The 22,314-nt window shown below is 42.7% G+C and overlaps 1 protein-coding gene across 3 annotated transcripts in view; it reads left to right on the forward strand.

The window, feature by feature from the left end:
* Positions 1-22,314, forward strand: part of numb (NUMB endocytic adaptor protein) — a 42,931-nt gene that overhangs the window by 17,834 nt on the left and 2,783 nt on the right. The window contains exons 2-10 of one of the 3 annotated variants that reach the window (XM_042388593.1): positions 6,893-7,029; positions 11,240-11,314; positions 16,906-16,938; positions 17,696-17,770; positions 19,237-19,377; positions 20,153-20,357; positions 20,542-20,841; positions 21,159-21,302; positions 21,978-22,127. In XM_042388593.1, coding sequence (XP_042244527.1) covers positions 6,904-7,029; positions 11,240-11,314; positions 16,906-16,938; positions 17,696-17,770; positions 19,237-19,377; positions 20,153-20,357; positions 20,542-20,841; positions 21,159-21,302; positions 21,978-22,127 — 1,249 coding nt within the window. In that variant the 5' untranslated portion in view covers positions 6,893-6,903. The remainder of the gene's footprint in view (positions 1-6,892; positions 7,030-11,239; positions 11,315-16,905; positions 16,939-17,695; positions 17,771-19,236; positions 19,378-20,152; positions 20,358-20,541; positions 20,842-21,158; positions 21,303-21,977; positions 22,128-22,314) is intronic. The other 2 variants (XM_042388595.1, XM_042388594.1) reach the window with 2 other exon arrangements.

The raw sequence follows: 22,314 nt of genomic DNA on the forward strand, positions 1-22,314 counted from the left end.
GACTTTCCCCTTCACTGCTCATTTTGTGCTTCGCTCCTTCTGGCCCACACTGCCTGAGTCTTCATACTTGACCAGTTCATTAAAGTGTTTTGCTGCAGTTTAGTTGATCAACAGAAAAAGAATCGCCAACTGTTTCGATAATCAATCAGTTACTATTAATTATTATTATTTCGTTAGAAAAAAGACAACATTTTCTGTTTCCAGCCTCTCAAATGAATATAATATAATATGACTTAATATTTTCTTCATCGATAGTAAAGTGAATGGATTGGTGCCTGTTGGCTGGGACAAAACAAGGCATTTGAGTGATTGTGATTGACATTTTTCACAAATTCCTGACATTTTATAAACCCAACAACTAATCGATAATTGAGAAAATAATCGTTGGATTGATCGATAATGAAAATAGTCCTTAGTTGCAGCCTTAATGCAGTTTTTAAACTTGGAATCGACATGCAGGTTTTACATAATAACCCTCAACATGAAGGTAGAATTTATAAAGACTTAAGTATACTTAAATATACAGTAGACACCCTTTTCACACCAAAGCTAAGAGTATCACACCAGGATTAAACCCAAGTCCAAAGCCGGGTCAAGGAGTCAAGTCAGATGATCTGTAAAAGTTCAGGTCAACCACCTTGATGTTGGCAAGGTAGCCCATGTAGTTTTGTGAATAAAGCTTGGTGCACTGGAGAAGATTTGTGCAATGTGTTTTACTTCTTGCTTTGAAGCTCACACTAGTCTGCAACTTGTGTGCCTCGTCAAAGTTAAAAATTGGTGATCCAGGTCACTGGTAAATGTGGATTTATCTCGGGTCATTGTGTCAGTCTGAAAGGCGATCAAGGGTTAAAAAGGACAAGAACTTCAGTAGGAGCCTTAAGCTGCACTTCGGCCCTTTTAGAGTGTCGTCTTGTACGGGGATTCAAACTTTCTGGTACTGTTCATTCTGAACATGTTACATTTTGGCAGCACCACTCATGTCACATTCCTGCAAATAGTTGTAAACTCACTACTCAGGTGCATACGCTTGGCTGAGCACAAACATTCACCATGTACACACAGACGCAGCTTTCTTTCCCACGCACATGAATATATGTGCTTTCTCTTACGTTCTCGCTCTCTCCTTATTTGTCTCTCTTATATACTGCAGGACTCAGGAGAGAAGGTATGTGTGGGTCGTAAGCTGGCAGTAGCAGAAGTATAAAGTGATTTAGAAGGTGAGTTTAGTAGGGTGCTGTGAGACGAGACAAAAAAAACCATGTGGCATTAATGGACCAACACTGGCCTTCGAGACAAAAAAATATAATATTTCCAGACTAATAGTGTTCTACTGCTGATTGTCCCCAAGATGAATTCAGAGATTCTTTCCAAAATGAGATCTCCTGGCAGGAAATGTCTTCTTTCTGCGCTAGAGAGTCAGGCTGCTTCATCACAGATTTTACCAACAGCCATTTTGGAGATATTTTTCTGCAGAAAGCCCTCATGTCAAATAGTAACAAGAAAAAATGACTTAAAGAAACAAGGAATGAGCTGTAAACACAACATAAACACATCGACATCCAGCAGACAGAGCAACATTGGCATTCTTCTGGAGTCATTTTCTTCTGGCCACCTGGTGAACCGATATAACCTGACACGCCAGATGGTTTGTTACACAGAACCATCTGAGAAGTCGTCCATGGAAACTGTTTGGAAAAGAACAGGCACTTTAAAAAAAAAAAACTTGGCAGGTGATTGGATGAACCATCTGTTAATCACCGTCTATCACCATCTTACCTTGCGAGGCAGCTGGATTCGCAACGGTTTGATCGGCGGTTCGGACACAAGCGCATAACTCGAAGCCTGACGAGAAGGATTCTCGCGTGATCTTGTGATGTTGTGATCTTTCGAATCCAGCTGCCTCGCAAACTACGAACCAATATGAATATTCACTTAGCTTCTTGGTCTGTTTTGGTCTCCTCCAACCCTTGAGGGAAATATCTGGCTCTTTAGCTTGCTCGCCAGCTAGTAACGTGGTTTGTTTGTCATATGGTGCAGTGCAGGAAGTGCACAGGTTGTTTATCTGATGCCTGCTGCAACTGGAAAAAAACAGGTTGATGAGACTGCAGTTTACAGGCCGGCAAACCAAAACAGTGAGCTCAAAGACACTAAAACGCTTTGTAATTTGTAGTGTGTTAATAACTACGAGTGACGCCTTTCACACACAAGTAGTCATTTGATCCAGTGTTTGTATAAGAAACATCAACTAGTGCAGCTTTGAATAATGTTTCAAGCAAAAAGGCCAAACATCTGGTTTTGGTTCCAGCTGCTCAAATGTGAGAATTTCTCGCCTTTCTCTGTTTTTATATCATAAATTGAATATCTTTAGGTTTTGGACTGTTGGTCGGGTAAAATATTTGGAGATGTTTCCTTCTTCTGGCATTTTTCATTGTTTTCTGAGATTTCTTAGACCTACTACATTGATTAAATGAAAAAATAGGAGACAGATTCATCAATAAATCATCAATCTTTGCAGCTCTAAAACTAACCTTCACTTGGTAGTTACTTGCAGAAAATCTGTGGTTTTCAAGTTGGCAAACTTGTCTTACACAATCCAAAACCAGCTGTTTCAAAATCTGGGAAGGCTATAAAAAATAAAAAAATAAAAAAAACCCAAAACCATGATGCCTGTTTTATAAAACACTGCCTACCTAAAAGTACAGCTTCCCTGAGTATCATTCTACATGATCAAAAACACCAGTTTACTTAAAGAGGTGTTGAAGAAACACTAGCACTGTTTACACATCTTGAATCACAGGGCGGTGTCTTGTGTCTGGTGACAATATAATGAGTGAATTCAAGGTGACAACATCGACTCAAAAATGAGCACACAGCATATTGTAAAACAAAACGCTTGTAATTTGTCGCACCAAAAGACGACGTGCTGCATACATTCTAGAGCAGACAAATGTGTTTTCCTCCTGCTCCTCCTCCTCCTCTTCATTCTGCAGGCTGGAAGCATGCAGCCTGTCACTGGCACTGCAGTGAGCCCAAACATGATATGACCTAAATAAACGAGTGTGTTAAGAGAGCGCGGGAGTGAGAGATGAAGCAATATTTTTTTCCCTCTCACTCAGTCGTCTTGTTTTCAAACACTTCACTCTACTGCAGGCTACAACCTGCGCTTGTGTATGTGCGCGGACAAATACATACACACACATACGCTACACACAAGAGTCAGGTCAGTCATGACACCTGCAGATTATTTGGCTCTTACTATAAAACAGGTACTTGCCCACATCCAAGCACCTGCTTTATAGCTTTTTAGTTGTCATTTCTGCCTGAGTCTCAGACCTTGCGAACTTGTATCTCTACCTACAGCATAGCTCGGCGGTCATGGTTGTATTTCTATGAGTGAGGCCATGGACAACAGACAGTAGAATAGAGAGGCTGTACTACACACTAGCCAGAGTTTCTATTACAGAAGATGTGGAAAAGGGAGGTAAAAAACTGAGCAGCTGAAGCCAGAACTTGAATCTGCCTGGTGGTTTTCAAGCTTGGCCAAGTGACCGGCTGTCATTTAGAGTGAGTGTGCTTAGTTCACAATATGTAGCTTGTAAAATAGCCAGGCTAAACATTGTTTTGTGTCTTTTTTTTTATGTGCACTCGGCCTATTTGAAGTGCGACAAATATACTACTGCACGTGCCATATTCAGGCTCTCGAGATGTTTTGTGAGTCCATGGTCCTCTCCTGGTCCTCCCCTTTAGTGACAGAAGGAAGTTTGATGTGTTTTATGTGTGTTTCTGTGGCCTGGTCAGGGCTGAAAGCTTCATTGTGAGCTGCCCACAGAGCTGGAGCCTGGCACGGACAGATAAGAGAGCCTCACCTCAAACCCACTTTCTACCCCCAGCCATTATCGGCTCACAGGACAGGTTTCATTATGCAAACAGACAGCTCAGTCCTGTGTGTGTGTGTGTGTATGTGTAGTTAAGTAGGCGCATATGTGTGTGGTCGCTGTGAGCATGTGTGTAGGTGCACGTTGCCATGTTGCGTCTTGTTCTTGTGTGTGTGTGTGTGTGTGTGTGTGCGGACAGTCAGTTCTCCTGGATTAAAGGCCTCTAATCCCGCCAGATCCTCATCAGCTCAAAAGTTAGTGGGTCCAACTTGTTAGTGGAGGAGTATGCTCTGCTCACGTGTTAAAAGTCGGAATTGCATGGCTGAATGACTTCTGGTCCCCAGTTATGAGTTGGCTTGGGGAGATGTGAGCCAGTCTCTCGATGCTGGATGCACCTCTCACTTCTAGTTTGGATCAGCAACTTTTAATTGGGTCTCTGCTTTTTTTTTTTTTTTGTCTGATAATCTCCTCCCCGAGCCAAGAACACATACATGTGCTGTTTAAATGTAGTGCTTTTAGCTTAATTAACTCAACTATTTTGGATTTTTAGAGAAGATCAGTTCTTCTCTCCTAAAATGCTGGAGAAATTTTCATGTATGGATCAATAACTGTTGTGATAATATTATTGATCAAGTGAGCTGTACGTTTCATGACTGCTGTGATGATTGTCTACAGTTGTAAATTACAGTTGCAGTTTAATTCCACTTGATTGAGAGCAATGATTCACAAATTGTTTCCTTATTGCACGTTTAAAAAAAACAAGACAATATTTGCATCAACCACATTTTATCATAGTTCTCAAACATATCAAACAGATTAAATAAGCAACACATCTCAAAATCACTGTAATAAAAATCCTGTTAAATGTGGAGTTGCCACAGCTGATGACTTGACAGCTCACGGTTTGTGGTCGTCTTAGTAAAACAAAATGCTCAGCGGCTTGCTGGATTTGCCAGATGCGTAGCAGCAATAAAGATCTGTTACTGTACATAAAGCTCAAAGTAATGCTGACACATCTCAGTCCTCAACACAGTCTGAGAAGAAGACCCAACCTGGCAGCCAAAAAGAACTGAAATCAGACCGCGGTTAAAGCTACTTTGCTCAAAGCTTTACAGACAGGTCTTTGCTGGGGTTTTTTTTTTTGTTTTTTGGGGGGGAGAGACTGACATACATCACTGTGCAATAGTGCATTCAGTGTGGTATTTCCGTTCCCAACATCATATCTCTGTGAGCTGACTTTCTTTTCCCTTGTATGAATTAAAAACAAGCAAAGTAATTGCCTGTCAGTGAAGCCTTGACAGACAGAAAAAGTCTTTATAAGGAGTGCCTTGGTTTGGGAACCACTGATCTAGGTTGGAAACATTTCACTAAACTCCTCCCAGGAACCTGATTGCAGATGTCAAGATATTGATTAAAGTGGTCTGAAAATCTAAATTAAAGATGTGGATTGTTAACTGTGCAAATATTGTTGATTTAAAATAATCAGGATTGTCATTCAGCTGTAATCCTGCACCCCTGGTACAATTTAGCAGGTAGAAAGCCCTGTCAGTACAAGCAGCAGACTGCTCTCAGTGTCCTCTATTCCCCTTTTATTTGGGCCGTCTTGACCCCTAACACTACTCAGACTCATGCTCCGACTCTTTTGTTCCTCCCTGTGAGTCAGAGAGACATCAGTGTATGTCTTGCACATCAATGTGAGTGTTAAAAGCATCCCTATTTACAGACACCATACAGGAGGTGTGACAGCAGCAGTGTTGCACCGTTGTTATACACAATCACCAATGTTCTTGTCTGTTATAAAACACAGGAAATTGACTCATTTTTTTGTTGGTGTACACCATTGACTGCACATGAATTACTAAATATCCCATCATTACAAAATCTTATAACTGAAAAGGAACATATTATGAGAAACTCACTGTTTCAGTGCTTGTGCATATACATTTGGGTTTCTGATGTGCCTACTAACACACAGACTGTCTAATAAGACCCCCCCCCAGTCAGTCTGGTGTGGGCTGGCTTGCTCTGTACTCATGTGATTCAACAAGCCATTCAGATTTGTGCCCGCTCTTACGTCACTTGAGGCTTCATTGAAATTGTAACCGCCCCTCCATCTTTGTTTCCCCACCCACGATTTCCAGACAAGGGTAGCCATTGTTATTATTTTCACAAGACAGGACAAACACAATATGCCTAAACTAAGAGCTAAACACGCTAAATGCTCTGTTGACTGTAAAGCCCAGCACAAATCGCTATATCGGCTCCCAACTGGCACGCTGTGAGTGTTTTTCCATTACACAGCACTGCAAAGTAAAATGAGTTGTTTACCTGCTGGAGGTGTGCTGGTCATCTGCAGCTCTTCATCAAACATTATCATCACTGTGGCTGTTTCTGCTTGTACTATTCCTTCCTACATCATTTCTAACTGATCAGCTGAACAAAGAGCTCCAAATATGTCCATATCTTGTTGTCTCAACCTGTTTTATTGAAGAATAGCACCGCTAACGAAGCTGTGCTAATTCGGTGGTGAACACGTTTCATTTCCTATAAATTCTCCACAAAAGTCTCCCATTATTTAGTCATTTAAAAGATTTTAATAGAAGTAGCAAAAGCAGGACGTGGGTTTTCATCAGCAGGAACTTAACAGGACTGATATGTGCTGCTCCTTGCTAGGCTTCCTGAAAGCTGGCCAATCATGACAGAATTGCCTTATCGTAAGGGGAGCCTTAAAATGACAGGAGCTGTCAGACAGACTGAACTGAGGGGCTGCATAAAGGGCCAGTATAAACTAAATAAGGAGTTTTTTGAACTGTGAATCATGCAAAGCTATTCTAGTGGAGTCCCAGAATAAAAATACAGAGATGAAAATGAGCATAAAAAGTCCCCTTTAATATTTTTTCTGCTGTTGCTGTTAACACCTCCCAACTTTCCAGCCAGTGTTGCACCTTTTTATTTTGCTGCTGTTGACAACCCAATTTTCACCCTGGGATTAATGAAGTGCCTCTCACGACTCACAGGGAGCTCAGCGATGAATAAGCTACGGCAGAGCTTCCGCCGGAAGAAAGACGTCTACGTGCCGGAGTCGAGTCGGCCGCACCAGTGGCAGACAGACGAGGAGGCGGTCCGCAGCGGCAAATGCAGCTTTGCAGTCAAGGTGACTCTCTACACTCTCCCTCACACAAAAAAACACACATACTTACACGAAACCTCATACACACACACACACAAACTCTCTCAAACACAGAGTGCAGGCTTGACCTTATTGTGGCGCACTCATACCTCTAAGAAACTTGCATGCCGCTTGGCTCCCCAAGGACGCTGCTTGTGATTAATCATAAGCATTCAGAGACTGTGAGCACAGCTTTTATCTAGGTTGCAAAGTAATCTGCTGTAGCCTTCCAAACCTGTGGGATGTGTGTGTGCGCAATTGATTTCTGGCCCAGGAGTAATCAGAACCACTTGAAACACCAAGTAAAATATACAAAATAAAAATACGTTTCATTATAGGTGACAACATAATTCAAGGACATGCAGGGACACTGCAATGGAGCAGTGCAAGACACACTACTCAGCAGGCTAAACACACAGAATCTTACCACACACGGTATATAGCTTCAGTGCTTCAGAAATGGCGAAACTGGACCTGCTGTGCTGCAGATGGAGTGTAGACTTTGCTGTATTTTGGCAACAAAACCTTCCACTTTTGCAAACAGAAGCGCAACGGTACGCTTCCTCTCATCACGAGTCCTGAATGCTCACCTCACTCAAGATAAAGGAGAATTGAAAACGTCAGAGTCAGGAAGGAGAAAGCTTTTCTCGCGGCTTGTCAGTGGATGTGATTTGTGCATAAGCAAGTGTACAGGTTATGGTTTGATTTCACCTGTGTGTTTGCTTTATCATGTTTCCTTTGTGCTAGAAGGGGAATTGAAAATACCTGGCACGTCCCAGAGTGTGAAACGCCCTAGATTCAAGATCTCTTCTAAGCTGTCCCACGACACACACACACACACATTTAATTCTCACCTTTAGTTTGTTTGCCACTTTCTCACTTTCACTTTGATCTTTTTTTTTGGAGATTTTTAGAAATTATCTGGTCAAGAGATTTCCTTAAAGTTGGCTTTTTTCTTGTGTAAAAATTTTCTTCCTACATCACTGTTTAAGTGTGTGAAAACAACAACTATTGGCTGACTCTAATCAGCCAGTGCCTTGCTAAATTTACAACAGATACCATTTTTGATAGGTCCTGGTCTACTCCGCAAATCTCGACTGGTAAAGTTGTGAACATTGTGAAATGTATCATTCCCTGTAGACCTGATTGTCATGCTTTCATTCTTGTACTTTTGCAGCCACACACACTTCTCCACTAGCTTTTTTTTTTTTTTTTTTTTTAAATTCTCTGCACTGGCTTTCATCGTGTCGGTGCAACCTACCATGCTACTCCTCTGTATCCCTCCTCCCCCCTCCTGCTCCCTGTCTCCCGCTCTAGGTGCCTCAGAGGAGCCCAGTTGTGTGTGGGTTGGAATAGTTGCAGTGAAATGATCACTGACTGCTGCACTAAAGAGTAACGAATAGAGTGGAGTAGTGGAGAGGAGTAAAGTGGTGTGGGAAAGAGAGGAGCATTTCAGACTTTGTGGTGGTGTTAAAGACGGGATGAAATGAAGCTTTAGTGTTCTGGCTCGGGGCTTCTTACTACTACATAGTGTCCTTGGCAGGCAGAGGATAAGTCCAGTTATTCACCCATCACCAGCACTGAATGTTTACATCTTGACTGAGCACAGTCTGTGAGTGGTGTGTCATATTAAGCAGCATTTGTGTTTATATGTGTGTTTTCAAGCTGAAATTGCCTAGACAGATAATTATTCATCCTTCAAGGTGATTGTCAAAAAATGTAGACTTGCTTTTTTAATATGGAAATGTCAGTCTTTTGAGACTGCTGAAGGCTGAAGATGGATGTGAGATTAAATTGTTTGTGCATGTTGTTTACCCACTAAAGCAAATGAGAGAGAAATGTATTTATATGTCCTTGGTAAGTTTTAACTGCACAGACTTATTTGTATGGAAATGGATGTCTGCATTTTTTTGTGAGCTTGTTTTCTGCAGTTATTCACACATGGAGAAAGAAAACATGAATCTGACAGAATTATTTGCTGAAACTGATTTATGGCCAATATCCTGAATTAATTCCTGGAATCCGTCTGGATTCCATCCAGAGGATTTACACCCAACAAAGCGAACTTCAGTTAATAGATATTGATATGGTTTCATACTGATCTGCATGTGAAACACCTCCCTGTGCTTGAGATAAAAGCTAAATATTCAAACGGTACAGGAGTGTTGTCTCGTACTGTCTGTTCTTTTGACCTTTGTCTTCCTTATCACTGGCTGCTTCAAATGTTTACAGAATGTGAATTCAAGCGAGTTATTGTTAGTTACTGCACTTAGTGTTTCCTGCATTGGCAGTTACAGCACGATTATACAAATATCATGATATATAAACAGCATCTAATCCGAGCCCACTCCAGGATTAGTACCAAGTGGAACTAATCCTGGAGTGGGCCCACAAGCAAACCAGCATTTCAGTATCAAAATTAACCTACACATGTACAAACACACTGTCGAAGTGATTTAATATTTTACCTTGCTTCAGTTTGAAGCTTCTGTTAAATTTGAATGTTTTAGCCCCCAGATTGTTTCTGTCAGCTAGTTTCTAACAGGACAGAGTAAGAAGCTACACTGAAGAATTTGTTGTGACACTGCGAGCCTCCCATGCATTTACTCATCTCACCTCAGCCTCGTCTCCTGGCTGATCTCCTATTAGCAGCGCTGCTGCTTTCATTGTCCTTGCTAACCCACAGCTACCTCCTTGCATCGGTATTGTCCTAAGTACACAAACACTTTCGTGCACATCTCTGTGTGTTTATGTGTATTCCAATACTGTACGCCAACAGCGTGACTCACAGCTGTGGCGTCACGCTCTCAAAATAGCAAGGCCAGAGGGTGGGGTGTCAGGCATGGGTCAGCGTCACTCGCTCTATGTGTATCTATAAGGAAAGGGTAAGGACTTCCTCTCCAGGCCGCACAATGGCTTCTGCGGCGGTCAGGGTTGTGACTCTGGAGTGACACACAGCAGGGTGTGATGCTGCTTCAGATCCGGGAGAAGGGAAGGAGAAGGGAGGGAGGGAGAGACAGGTTTGAGGGGGGCAGCCTTTCCGTTCATTCAGTTGCAGTTAATCCCACTCACGCAGGATGTCAAAGTTATTCCTGATGTGGGTTGTTACATGATCGGAGGACAGGGTGTCTCCCAGGAAACTGGTAATTGGAGCAATCATATGATGTAATCGATCATTCACTGGCAGTTCCTGATGCATCTCGTCACTTGATTAATTAGTAACTAGATGACAGTCATAACAATTTCTTCAGTCATTAAATACACGTGGCATAAATGGTGATAGAGCACCTCAGCTTTTTTCCCAGAAGGTAAATGTTATACTATATATTGTTAAGCATAATGATGTTTGTTGAGGCACTTTAGGGATTTCTAGCACAATTTCCCAGGTGCAGGAAAAAGGGAAATCATTTGAAGAGGCCAGAACTCCAGCAACATTTGTAGAATCTCATTATTGATGCAACTTTATTGTGAGACTAACTAAGCTTGTGGTGTCTCGCAATAAAGTTGTTCTTTACACTCTAAATGTTAGTAGAGGCAGTCTTTATTTCAGGTGAGGCAACCTGTCAGTGTTATGATATGCTGCAGGAGGCCATGGAGGACCACAGTGGGGGGGGGGGGGGGGATTTGCCATCTTGCACGCACCATGTACAGTTCATACCAGAAGGATCAAACTTTTCAAAGTCAGTTTTCTCCCATCACAGCATTTCCTTACCTGATCTGAATTGTCTTGTTGTGTCGAGCCGCTCTCAGCTGGGATCGTCTGTAATTCAAAACAATTATCTGGCTGCATGTGCAGGTGAAGAGCAGCTTGTTGTTGTTGCCCCCTGTTGTTTTATTTCTCTCATGTAAGCACTCCCTCACAGGATCACACACCTGATGTTACGTTTGCCCAAATGCACATTTATATTTCTCAGTAAAATGTTTCTCCGTTTTCTCCATGGACAAAATCAGGAGCCAACCAGGGAGCAATTGAACTAAGAATGACCTCAAAATGGTAATTAATCGGGTGTATAAATCATTGGTGCCAACTCACCAGGGGATATTAGACAATCTGGACTCATTTAAATACCCAATCTCGTTCCACTATTTATTATTGTAGCCTTACTTAAACTCCAGTAGAGATAGCCTCAAGAAAGGTTTGTCGCAGCATCACTCACTCACTTTTTCTGTCTCTCTACCTCTCTCTACCCTGCAGTACCTGGGACATGTGGAGGTGGAGGAGTCTCGAGGCATGCACATCTGCGAGGATGCTGTAAAGCGCCTGAAGACGGTAGGTTTCTCTAGAAAATCCCTCCATACTTCCAGGAAAGAGGCCGCTAAATACCAGACATCCTACTTCCTTGTTATCTGTTCTTTCTCTTATCTTTTCCTCCATACTTTCCTCCTCTGTGCTACCAACATCCTACTGACTCTTTCTAAGGTTTCACGTTTTCTAACATTTCCACATTTTGAGACAGCCCTCCTCCATTCGTCAGTATGATGTTTTAGTTTTTCATCATTGATTATTCCTGCTCAGTTTTCTCTGTACACGGAGGTCTCAGCGTGGCTCAGTGTCGTCATTCGTCAGTGAGGGTCTCCACCCAGCGTGGCCCTCAGACAAACTCCATGGGTGTCAGGATTCGTTCTGAGCGTCTCTTCCTCTCTCTCGCTCTTCTCGTACATTCTCAGCCAGAGCAGATAGGCCGACATGTACTTCCTGCTCCTGTAGATTCCGGCAGAGTTGCGTAAAAAGAACAAATTCCAGTTTGGGGAGCAGGGGAAGGGAAGGGGGGAAACTGTGGAGCAATTGCTTTTCCATGTTGTCAGTTGTTTGCCAAGACCCCACCCAGGTCATAAACTCCTCTGGGTAAATGCAGCTGATTCTCTGTAGTCGGGGCCAAACTGGTGTCGGCAGGTCTGCCTCAGGGATCTGTCTCTGTATGATCAGGATTCCAGTCTGTTGAGGAGGATTAGCACATCATAGCCGGATCACAGGACATAGCTAAATTGGAATTATGTGTCAATAAAGGTTATGAAATTCCTGTTTGAAGTGTCTGCTATTAGCTTTCAGTTTCAGTTCAAGATGAGTCAGGCTTGTTGAGAATTCACACCCTGTTTCTCCTGTCATCAGAAACTAAATATAATACAAAGACCCTTTTAGTCATTTTGCATAGTCTGCTTCAGTGAGCTGTTCAAGGCTATTGAGAGTCATTTGTTAGTATGATTATACTGTAGAACATGCGTGAGACTAATTTCATAATTTGTTTGCAATTTAAATGACACTAGTACACTAAAATTTCCATAACAGAGCAGTACAGTAAACAGAAGTTAGATAACACACATGGGAGAACACGCAGAAGCAGGACTAACACATGTACTGACACATTCTGGTATAAGATGTGAACATATAGAACTCATACAAATCCATTTTTATTAGACACAAAAGTACAAGCACGTACATTACTGTGACCACAACACAAATACGGTACAACACTGTTTTCAAACTCACATTAATGCACCTGTTGTAGGCACCCATAGCAGCGTGTATGTGTGTGTGTGTGTGTGAATTGACACGTAATTTCACAACCTCACACATTGATCACACATTCGTAGCACACGGAAGCATACACACATCTAAAACACAAGCCCAGATAGGGCTCACAGGCGAGTGATTAATACAGACAGAAACACACAGGAAGAAGTGCACCCAGAGGCATCGTAGACACACAAAATCAAACACTCACAAACATATACATCCTTAGTGCACAGAGGCAGAATGCACAAAAGTTGAACCTATATAAACACACACACACACACAGCAGCACATACACACTGGTGCTTGATGAGGTCACATGGTGCACACAGAGCCCGAGGCTGTGAGGTCTTATTGAGTTACAGTCATTTTAACAAGGCGGACAAAATGGAGCCAACTCAAAAGAAGAGGCGGGTGCTTCTGCCTCCCGTCCTCCTGCAGGCCGCGACTGTCTGACCCTCCTCAACCTAATGACATTTCCTCCTCTCTCTCCTCTGTTACTCCGCTCTCTCGCTTCCTCACGGCGCAGAGGCCTGATTTATAATCCAGCGCAGGCATGGCTTTATCGATTTGTGCTCATAAGGAGGGTGGGAAATTAACATTTACCACCTTCAAAACGAGAAAAAGACTGGCATCATTTCAACGTCCTCTTTGACATGTTATTTTCCTGAACAAACTGGGATATTAGTAGTTGAATTTTATGATGTAACTGCTGCCGTGTTTGGTGAACAGTTATATACCTGTTAAGTTTATGAGTGGCCTTTATCCAACTGAACCCTGGTCTGGATGGGGGCATCTTACCTGTGCGCCTGAAAGGCTCACCTTACAGGAAATGCCAGAAAATGATCACTGTTGGTTGGCAACAGGGAGTGTATTGTGAGAAATGCATACTGTACCGTGTTCCCATGAGCTCATCCACTGGAGGTTTTTTTTTTTCTTTCCTGGGTTTGCTTCCTTGTTGTGTAACACACTGCACATGAGTATTAGTGTCTCCTTCTCCGGCCCTGCTGTCTCAACTCACAGCAACACAAAAAATAACATTTCTAGTCTTTAGGAAAGTTTTACAAAAATTAAACTTCTTTGCTTGTAATGGCGATCTTTGGGGTAAATCATGCAGAGGATTGGCAGTAAGGCTGCACTGAACAAACATCAAGTCAATTTTGTTTGTATAGCACTTTTTATGCACAATGGAAGTTCAAGGTGCTTAACATCAGCATAAAAACAACTGATCAACATGATAAAATCATTTTAAAAATACAGAAATAAAACAATTAAAAGTGAACACCAAATCAAGCACACACACAAACACACACACACACACACACACACACACAAAATAAAAATAGAGCGAAACCACTTGCCTGAACTTGTGTGGATGAATGTCTGCTATACAATACAATCATTGGAGTTCAGTGTGTGATCATCTTCTCTTCAACATGTCTTTGCCCTGACCAGCACCAGCTAGTCTCTGCATCCACCAGACAAGTCTTGCTTTGACTGCCCTTGTTGCCAGTTATCCATGTCAAAGACCAGACCTTTCTCTAAACAGATAACAATTAGCAAGGCCCTGATAGATCCCAGTTCATCCTCGCTGACTCTTTAATAAGCTAACTGTTGCCTGGCAACAAATACAGTTCATGCTAGTGGAGAGAATGTGAGTTAATGTTGCTTAGTGGTGAACTCTATTTCCAGGAATTAATAACTAAATTGGTAAGGAACCAGGTCCCACACCTGTAGGCACTTAATGTCTGGTCTGCGCTGATGAGAGGATGATGTTTCACCAAAACAATCTGGCAGCTTCAGTACTGAAGGTCCTGGTGCGAGAAAGAACAACAGTGAGCTGATGCTCTCTGACGCATAAGTAGGAAGAAAGTGTAAATAAGTGTGTTTAGATTTCCCTGTGTGAGCCCTGTGCAGGAGGGTGCGTGTTGGTGATCGAGCTGTCAATCGATGTCTGTTTGTGTGTGTGTGACAGTCGCTGCTCTGAGCTGACTCCATTGTATTCCCAGCAGCCTTTGGGACCATAATGAGAGTTCTCTCACAGCTCCGCGACCTGTGACTCAGAGGGGAGGATGGAGACGGTGAAGGAGGAGGAGGAGGCTGCACTGCGGCACCATCAACCTCCAACCTGCCCTTTTGCGTTGTCATCATGACATCACTTCCTGCTGCTGTTGGCCAGCGGCCCAGCGTCGGAGGTGTATTCTGTATTCCAGCAGTAGGAATGTTTTCTCTGTTACGCGGGAGCTCGTAGTGACCAGGAGTGTTTCCTCTGTGTAGACAGGGTGGGGCAGCCCACCAGGAGATGCTGACATGCCAAAAGAATTTCAATTGTATTTGTACATCAACACCCAGTAGCCTCAGGGCACGACACTGACAGGGTATCTAAGTCCGTTAGATGTTGTGCTCATAAGCTTGAGGTTTCAATGAGGGGTTGCAGTGTCACATGGTATGAAAAGCTGCCTCAGATGCCTTTCCACCCCAGCTAGAGATATTTCCAAATGTAGAAAACAACATAAATCAAAACTAAATCCTCACTCATTCCAGAGAACTTCCCAGTCATGTCCTGAGCTCAACTCCACTAAAAAAAATGAAATACTTATTTTCAACACTGGGAAATGTGCTGTATAGGCTGAATAACATCCTCCTCCTTACAGCTACCCTGCAGGGTGGTAGGTTTTAGATCCCTACATAACATGTCAGGTAAAGTAACATCTCTGCTGTCCAGAATAATGTACATTCTCTCTCATAGTAGGGATCGTTCTCACGAGTTAGTTGTAAATGTTGCATAGTGTGAGGTATTGCACAAGGCCTGTGACATATGTTACACAAGCTGTGATGCGTTGTATCACATCCTGCTGGTGGTTGGGATTGTTTTTTGGTTGCAGTATTACTGCAAGCCTCCAACTGATTGTACCACTAAAAGGTTTTGGCTGTGGGTGGTAAGGTTGTCTACTAAAAAGAGGCAAAGTATGCACGACTAAACCTTTTTTTTAATCTTTCATATCAACACAGAAGTAAGGCTTGTTGGCTAGAAAGTGAGTTTCCTTGCTTAAATTGTTTCATTTTTGCCATGTTGGCTTCACCTTAATCTTTCAAAACTCAGCTATCCTTTCTGCCCAGAAAGCTTTTTCCCCTTCTGTAGTTTCATCCCAACTCACTTTAAATAACTGAATATTGTATTACTTTTTTGTTGGTGTTATACATTTTTTTGTCTTTTTAAGCAGGTTTATATTGTGGTGTTGCCGAGAAATACCTCAAACCCCCCTCCCCCACACCGCCTCCCCATTCTAGTTATCTCAACCCTATAGAGATGTTTCCCCTAACCTTAGCATACTAATACTAGCCGTGCAAGCTCTACCATCATCTGCATGTCTGTGTGCGTCTCTCACAAACACACCAACACACACTAACATTCGCTTAGCTCATTTCAGATGAATCTCCAGTGCTGGTTAACACATTAAATCATGCATTAACATGGTGCTTGGAGTGCCGTCTCCACCATGGCTGTGTAACAGGAGTAGAGTGGCACTCCTTTTCACAGCTTATGGGGAGGAGAGGAACTCGCAGGGAGTGAAGGGGAGGGGGAGGATTAAGACTAGCCCGGGTCTGGTCGTGGTCTCTTTATGTGGTTACGGTGGCCTAAACTTGACCCCTGACTCTGGCTGACTGGTCAACAGTCACAGGCTTGACTCAGAGGTCAAACTGCTGTCCGTGGGAGTCTTTTTCTGTCTGCTGAACAACTATGGCATGACCAAGTCTCAGTGTAGGCATCAGAGGAAATACAATAAAATGGGATTTGGGATTATCCCCTCCACATACACGAACAGACACACCTGACATTCTGCCATCTTTATCTCCTCTGTCCAGGCGGCTTGGGGTGCTGCCTTAGCTCGGGGACTGCTGGAGTCTTTTTTAGGGTTTGTTTACATAAACCACAGAAGAAGTCACCGGTTGCTGATATGTGCGGCTCGGCAGGGGAGACGCTCTGGGGTGTCACTTCCTGCTATTTTCGAGGGCTGTGGTGGGAACAGTAATGTGGTTTACTGGCTTCCAGTGTGGGTAGTACTAACAGTGATCATCATAAAGACAATAACAACCACGGTATCACCCGTCAAAACATCTATCAGTATGGAATCATTCGGGGCTCACTCACTGACTCACTCGCTCACTCATAACCCAGCTTCACCTCCACGAAAAAAACAAACAAACAAACAAAACCCAAATCATATCCCTCCCTGCGGGCGCCAGACAATTTTTAGACCTCCTAGGTAACATTTTCATACCTTGTTCCTCCCCCCGTCTCCTCCATCCCTCTTACCCACCCTCCCTTTTACCACATCCACTTCCAGGACAGGAAATTCTTCAAAGGATTCTTTGCAAAAGTAAGTTATTGCTTTTGTGTGTCTGAGTGTGTTTCCTTTTTTTATTAGTAGCATTATTATTATTATTATTATTATTTTTTCCTCCTCTCACGTAACACCTCACCCTTTGATCACGACTGAAGGCTGGAAGAAACACACACACACACACACACACACACACATACAGCGGGGAAATCTGTCTGGAGCGAGACAAAAACAATGATGCATGTGTCTGTGAATAGGTGGGGTGGTTTAGGTGCGGGCGGGGCACTTTTTTTGTGTTTTTTGTGTGTGTGTGTGTGAGAGAGTGAGTGGGTTTTTTTTTTTTCTATTAACAGGCGTGCCTTCTCTCCCTTCAGCCCTTCTTCCTTCTTCAATGAACCAAGAATGGAACAATGAACAATTTGTGTGAATGAACGTTTGCTTTTTTGTGCACACACAAATGTTTTATTGTTGTTATTCTAACCAACGGGGACCACCACTGTTGACTGCATCATTGCACCAATTCTCATACCAACCTTCTTGTTTCTTTGATTAAAATTCGGGTACTACTGTATGGCACAGCACTCAGAACAGCAACTCCAGACTTATGTCTTCTCTTGTGTCTTTTACCTGGTGCTTTCTCTTTATTTACAGGTGTGCTTTGTGTGTTTGTTGACTTTTTTATGAATAGGTACCAAGGAATGGTACAAAGGGAAGTAATCTTGGGTAGTATGGAAAGACTGGAAAGTTCCCTCGTTTCTTACTCGTCCCTGTCCCTTTTGTGTTTTGTTTGCAGGCTGGGAAGAAGGCGGTGCGAGCTGTGTTATGGGTGTCGGCAGATGGTCTTCGTGTTGTAGACGACAAAACAAAGGTAATAAGTCCCTCCAGTCCTCTATCATGGCCTCGGAAATACTTTGATCAAAAAGAAAGGGCTGTCAGAGGAAGTTCACTTGGCTTTAGCAGCTTTAAAGGCGGAAGCTGTTGAGCAATTAATAATGATAGTGAAGCCACCATACTTCTGGTCTAGTGACCTCCAAAAGGCCCTCTCTGGAAATATGTACTCTGTGCACCTGCAGGAGTAGATGTAAGTAAACAGTATCACATTTAATGTTAGATTGACACCTGCTGGAAAGCACCAGAACTACATCAAACATATTATAGACGGTAAAATTACCCACAGAGAACTGAGTCATGTGTGATAATCAGTGCTGGGAAATAAAAAGAAATAAAAAGGATATCGAGTTCTGCCAAGACAAGTTAATTTATTAACGGAAAATATTGAGGAATGTTAAATTTGAAACATAGTGATAAATGATCCTGTCATTCAGGGCCCACCCTGAATGACAGGCACACAGAAAGGCCTGGTAGAAATGAATATATTGTTGATGGTCCACCAGCCCAAAAATGTATTTTTTGATGGCCCACCAGGATTTGTCCCAATATACCCAATGACCAGTACATATTGGCCGTAATCTACTGGGCTGTAAAACGGTGGATAAATTGTTGTGAGCGTCACACAAGCCCTGTGAAATGACTCGTTTCACTATCAGAATTTGATCCATTCAGTCCTATAACACTTGATGAGTCTAGAAGAGCTGCATGAGTAACGGACAAATGGCCAGCGCGGGAATGTCACGCCAGACATGAGATTTTAAAACTGTATACTGCGAAATACAGAGATTTATCTGGCAGTGATAGGCTTAATCAGCATCGTATGAACTTGTTTGGCAAGTGCTTGAGTGTAACGGACATTCATTTCTATGCAAATGTTCTGCACTGCAGGTTTAAGAGGAAAACTAAACACACAAATCAATGTGATGCTGATTTTTAGTATTTTACTACAATACAATAAACAGACTACACAACACACACGTCCCACCAGCCTGAATCAGTTGTAACACAATGTAACAACCAAATGATGAGATTAAGAGTCCATAATAACCAGCACAGCTCCTGTGTTTTGTGTCCCATCTATAGAAGGGTTACAGTTGAGCCCATCTAACAGGGCTGTGTGCTGTAATTCATTAGAAACTGGGAACATTTTGAATTTTTATTCTATCTTGTTTTGTTAAAAAATACAGGAAGCCTCCTTGAATGAGGAATTCTCCAGCAGGGTCAGGGTTATGTTTAGGTGAGAGCAGGGTCAGGTGCAGACTGCTGCCTCTGGACCTGGTGTAGTTTTATTCAAGCACACTTGAAGTCAGGCCTTCTCATTGAAGTACTGTTCACTATGCAATCATTCAGCCCACGTTTGTGAATTGGCTCAATCGAGTCACTTAACTTCTGACCATAGTTTTCAACCTTATGATAACGAGGTAATGGTGATACTTTTGGCAGGACCTGATTCTGGACCAGACAATAGAGAAGGTGTCGTTCTGCGCTCCAGACCGGAACTTTGAGAGGGCGTTTTCTTACATCTGCAGGGACGGGACCACACGTCGCTGGATCTGCCATTGTTTCATGGCCATCAAAGACTCAGTAAGAACTTACTGTAAAGCCTCATCACAGTATGTGAATAGTGAGAGATGAGGAAACCTGCTGTAAAACCTGATTGATAGATACTGTTTATATCCTCATTTTGAACACAAAACATAATGCAAATTAAGTATAATTTACATTAAAAGAACCTGTATGCTTTGATTGATGCTAATCTTAAGTGATACTCAAGTTATAATGCTGCTTCCTTCTCCCAAAGAATTAAAATCTCATCATAGACAATCTTAGTTGCCAGAACTACCTTGTAGAGCCTTCAAAAAGGTTTAATCTTATACATGTTTTCCATGTCATAGTTGTAAACTATTACCAAAACAATATGTCAGCCGACAGAAAATTATTTGCCTATTTGACTATTTTGATAATCAGGTAATTGATAAGATGTTTATCAAGTACAAACATCAAACATTCCCTGTTTTTAGCTTCTTAAACATGAGGATTTGCTGCTTTTCTCAGGTTTGTATCATTGTGAATTGAGGACTTTTGGGTTTTGGACTGTTGGTCGGACAAAACAAGACATTTGAAAATGTTACCTGAGGTTTCTGGGAAATCACAAAGGACATTTTTCAAGATGTTTTTTTTTGACATTTTATAAACTATAACTATGACTATGCTGGGAGTTTGGGTAAATTAGACCATTATATTAATTTCATGCCTCCACCATCAGTGAGGTCAGTGTTCTTGCTGCTGAATGAACACAAGATGATTCACTGAACCGCAGACATCCGTAAGACTTTCTCTTTTCATCGTCTGTCTTCAGGGAGAGCGTCTCAGTCACGCTGTGGGCTGTGCATTCGCTGCCTGTCTGGAGCGAAAACAGAAACGGGAGAAGGAGTGCGGGGTCACGGCAACCTTTGACGCCAACAGAACCACATTCACCCGCGAGGGCTCGTTTCGTGTTACTACGGCAACAGAGGCGGCAGAGCGGGAGGAAGTCATGAGGCAGCTACAGGATGCTAAAAAAGGTCTGTATTTTTAGTCCCATCAAAAGACTGTCACTGACCTGACCTGGGAAATGAGTCGGCCAGTTTAACCTCTGTTTATACTCCCACTTCCAAGTAATGTCATTGCTTCTTTTGTTTGGCCAAATTTGGAATATTTAATTTAAGAAACCTTTCACTCTCTGTGTGTCTGAACCTTCTCTAACAGCTGAGACAGATGTAAAGGTTGTTGGGAACTCAGGCACCAGTGTGACAAACCCCACAGCCCACCAGACAGGAGGCTCCCCGTCCCCCTCGTCCTCCCCGCCACTCTCCATGTCTGGCCTGGGACCTCAGGCGATACCTCGCAGACACGCACCTGCCGAGGCTCTCGCCAGGCAGGGCTCCTTCAGAGGTTTCCCAGCACTCAGTCAGAAGACTTCTCCCTTCAAACGACAGCTGTCGCTGCGCATGAACGAGTTGCCCTCCACCATGCAGCGCAAGTCTGACTTCCCCATAAAGAACACAGGTGAGTCCAGGATCCTGACCCAACCGTCTGTGTCCTGAGGTTTTCTACACAGCTCACATCATCTTCAAGTACGACTGCCTGTTTAGATTATTCACAAGGATTCACAGAACAGCAGGAAGTAGAATCAGGGAAGAAGGTCGTCTTGTTTTTAAAATACTATGTTTTGAATTAGTGATATTATAATAGACTTTTAAAGAAGAACAGTTTCATGAACACATTGACAGAACCAGAATAATGTTCTCTCTCCAAGCAGAGTGATGTCTTTTTTCTTATTTCTGTGAGTTTGCTTCTCTTAACGTTCTCCGTCCTCCCTCCAGTCCCTGAGGTAGAAGGAGAAAGTGACAGCATCAGTTCGCTGTGTACTCAGATCACCACAGCATTCAGCGGACCCCCAGAGGACCCCTTCACCTCAGCACCAATGCCCAAACCAGCTTCCTCTCCGCAGTCTCCTGTGGCACCAGGTAAAAAAAAAAAAGCTCCTCTGATATAACGTGTGTGCACACGAGTAACTAACATCCACATTGTGTGCAGCTTAGTTGATGGTTTACTTTGTTCTGGACGTCTGTGTTCTTTGTCAGAGAATTTTATTGAATCATTGTAGTAAAGTTCATCTATTCTAGCTGGAAAGTGCCAATTATGTAGCATTAATTGAAAATAAGCAGAATTAACTCAATTTACATACCTGGGAAGAGGAGAATGACTATAATTAGCTTCATCATCCATTTTGCAGTTGCCAGGCAAACTGTCATTATCAGTCGGGAACTGTGGCAGCATACAGTCACTGATGTTTGATGTATGGATGTTTGCTGCAGCCACAAGTTATCTGTGGCCAACTATTCTGGGCATCAGTCTTATTCATTGCTCACTGTCTGGCTGAATTTCCTGGTCATTCAGCTTTGTAGGAAATGAATAGACGTCCAGTGACTTGATGATGACGTTGCCTGTTAGAGAACGTGTGCATGCTCTCATTTTCTCATACCATAGTTTTATAACATTTATTTTATGTGTGATTAACACTCGTTAAGACTGCTAATTAATTGCATGGTAATATTATGCATGTCTAACAGCATCGGTTAGTTCATGTCATCCGACGCACAAGCTTGCTTGTACTAGCTTCTGTTTCTTATCTGCTGTAGTGAACGGCACAGTTCCTGCCTTCTCTGTTGCTGCTGCTGCTACCGCTAACCCCCCAGTTCAGAACTCAGTTCTGCCCCCTGCTCTACCTGCTCGAGACACTAACCCCTGGGCTAAGACCCCCGCAGGGGCCCCGGCCCCGGCACAGCCAGGTAAGCAGCTCTTCAGGGAGGGTGCATGTCACAGGATGCACAGTAAATGCTACTAGAATTCCAAAAATGATGGAGACATTACAATGTACCTTTGAGTTATTGTAAAAGTTGAAGGTCTTCTTATCCTTGCATGATGTTTTTGGACATTGGGACACAATAACTACATGCAAATAAGTTGTTGGTGACA

Source organism: Thunnus maccoyii, chromosome 16 (assembly GCF_910596095.1).
Source record: "Thunnus maccoyii chromosome 16, fThuMac1.1, whole genome shotgun sequence".
In the NCBI taxonomy this organism is placed as follows: Eukaryota; Metazoa; Chordata; class Actinopteri; order Scombriformes; family Scombridae; genus Thunnus; species Thunnus maccoyii.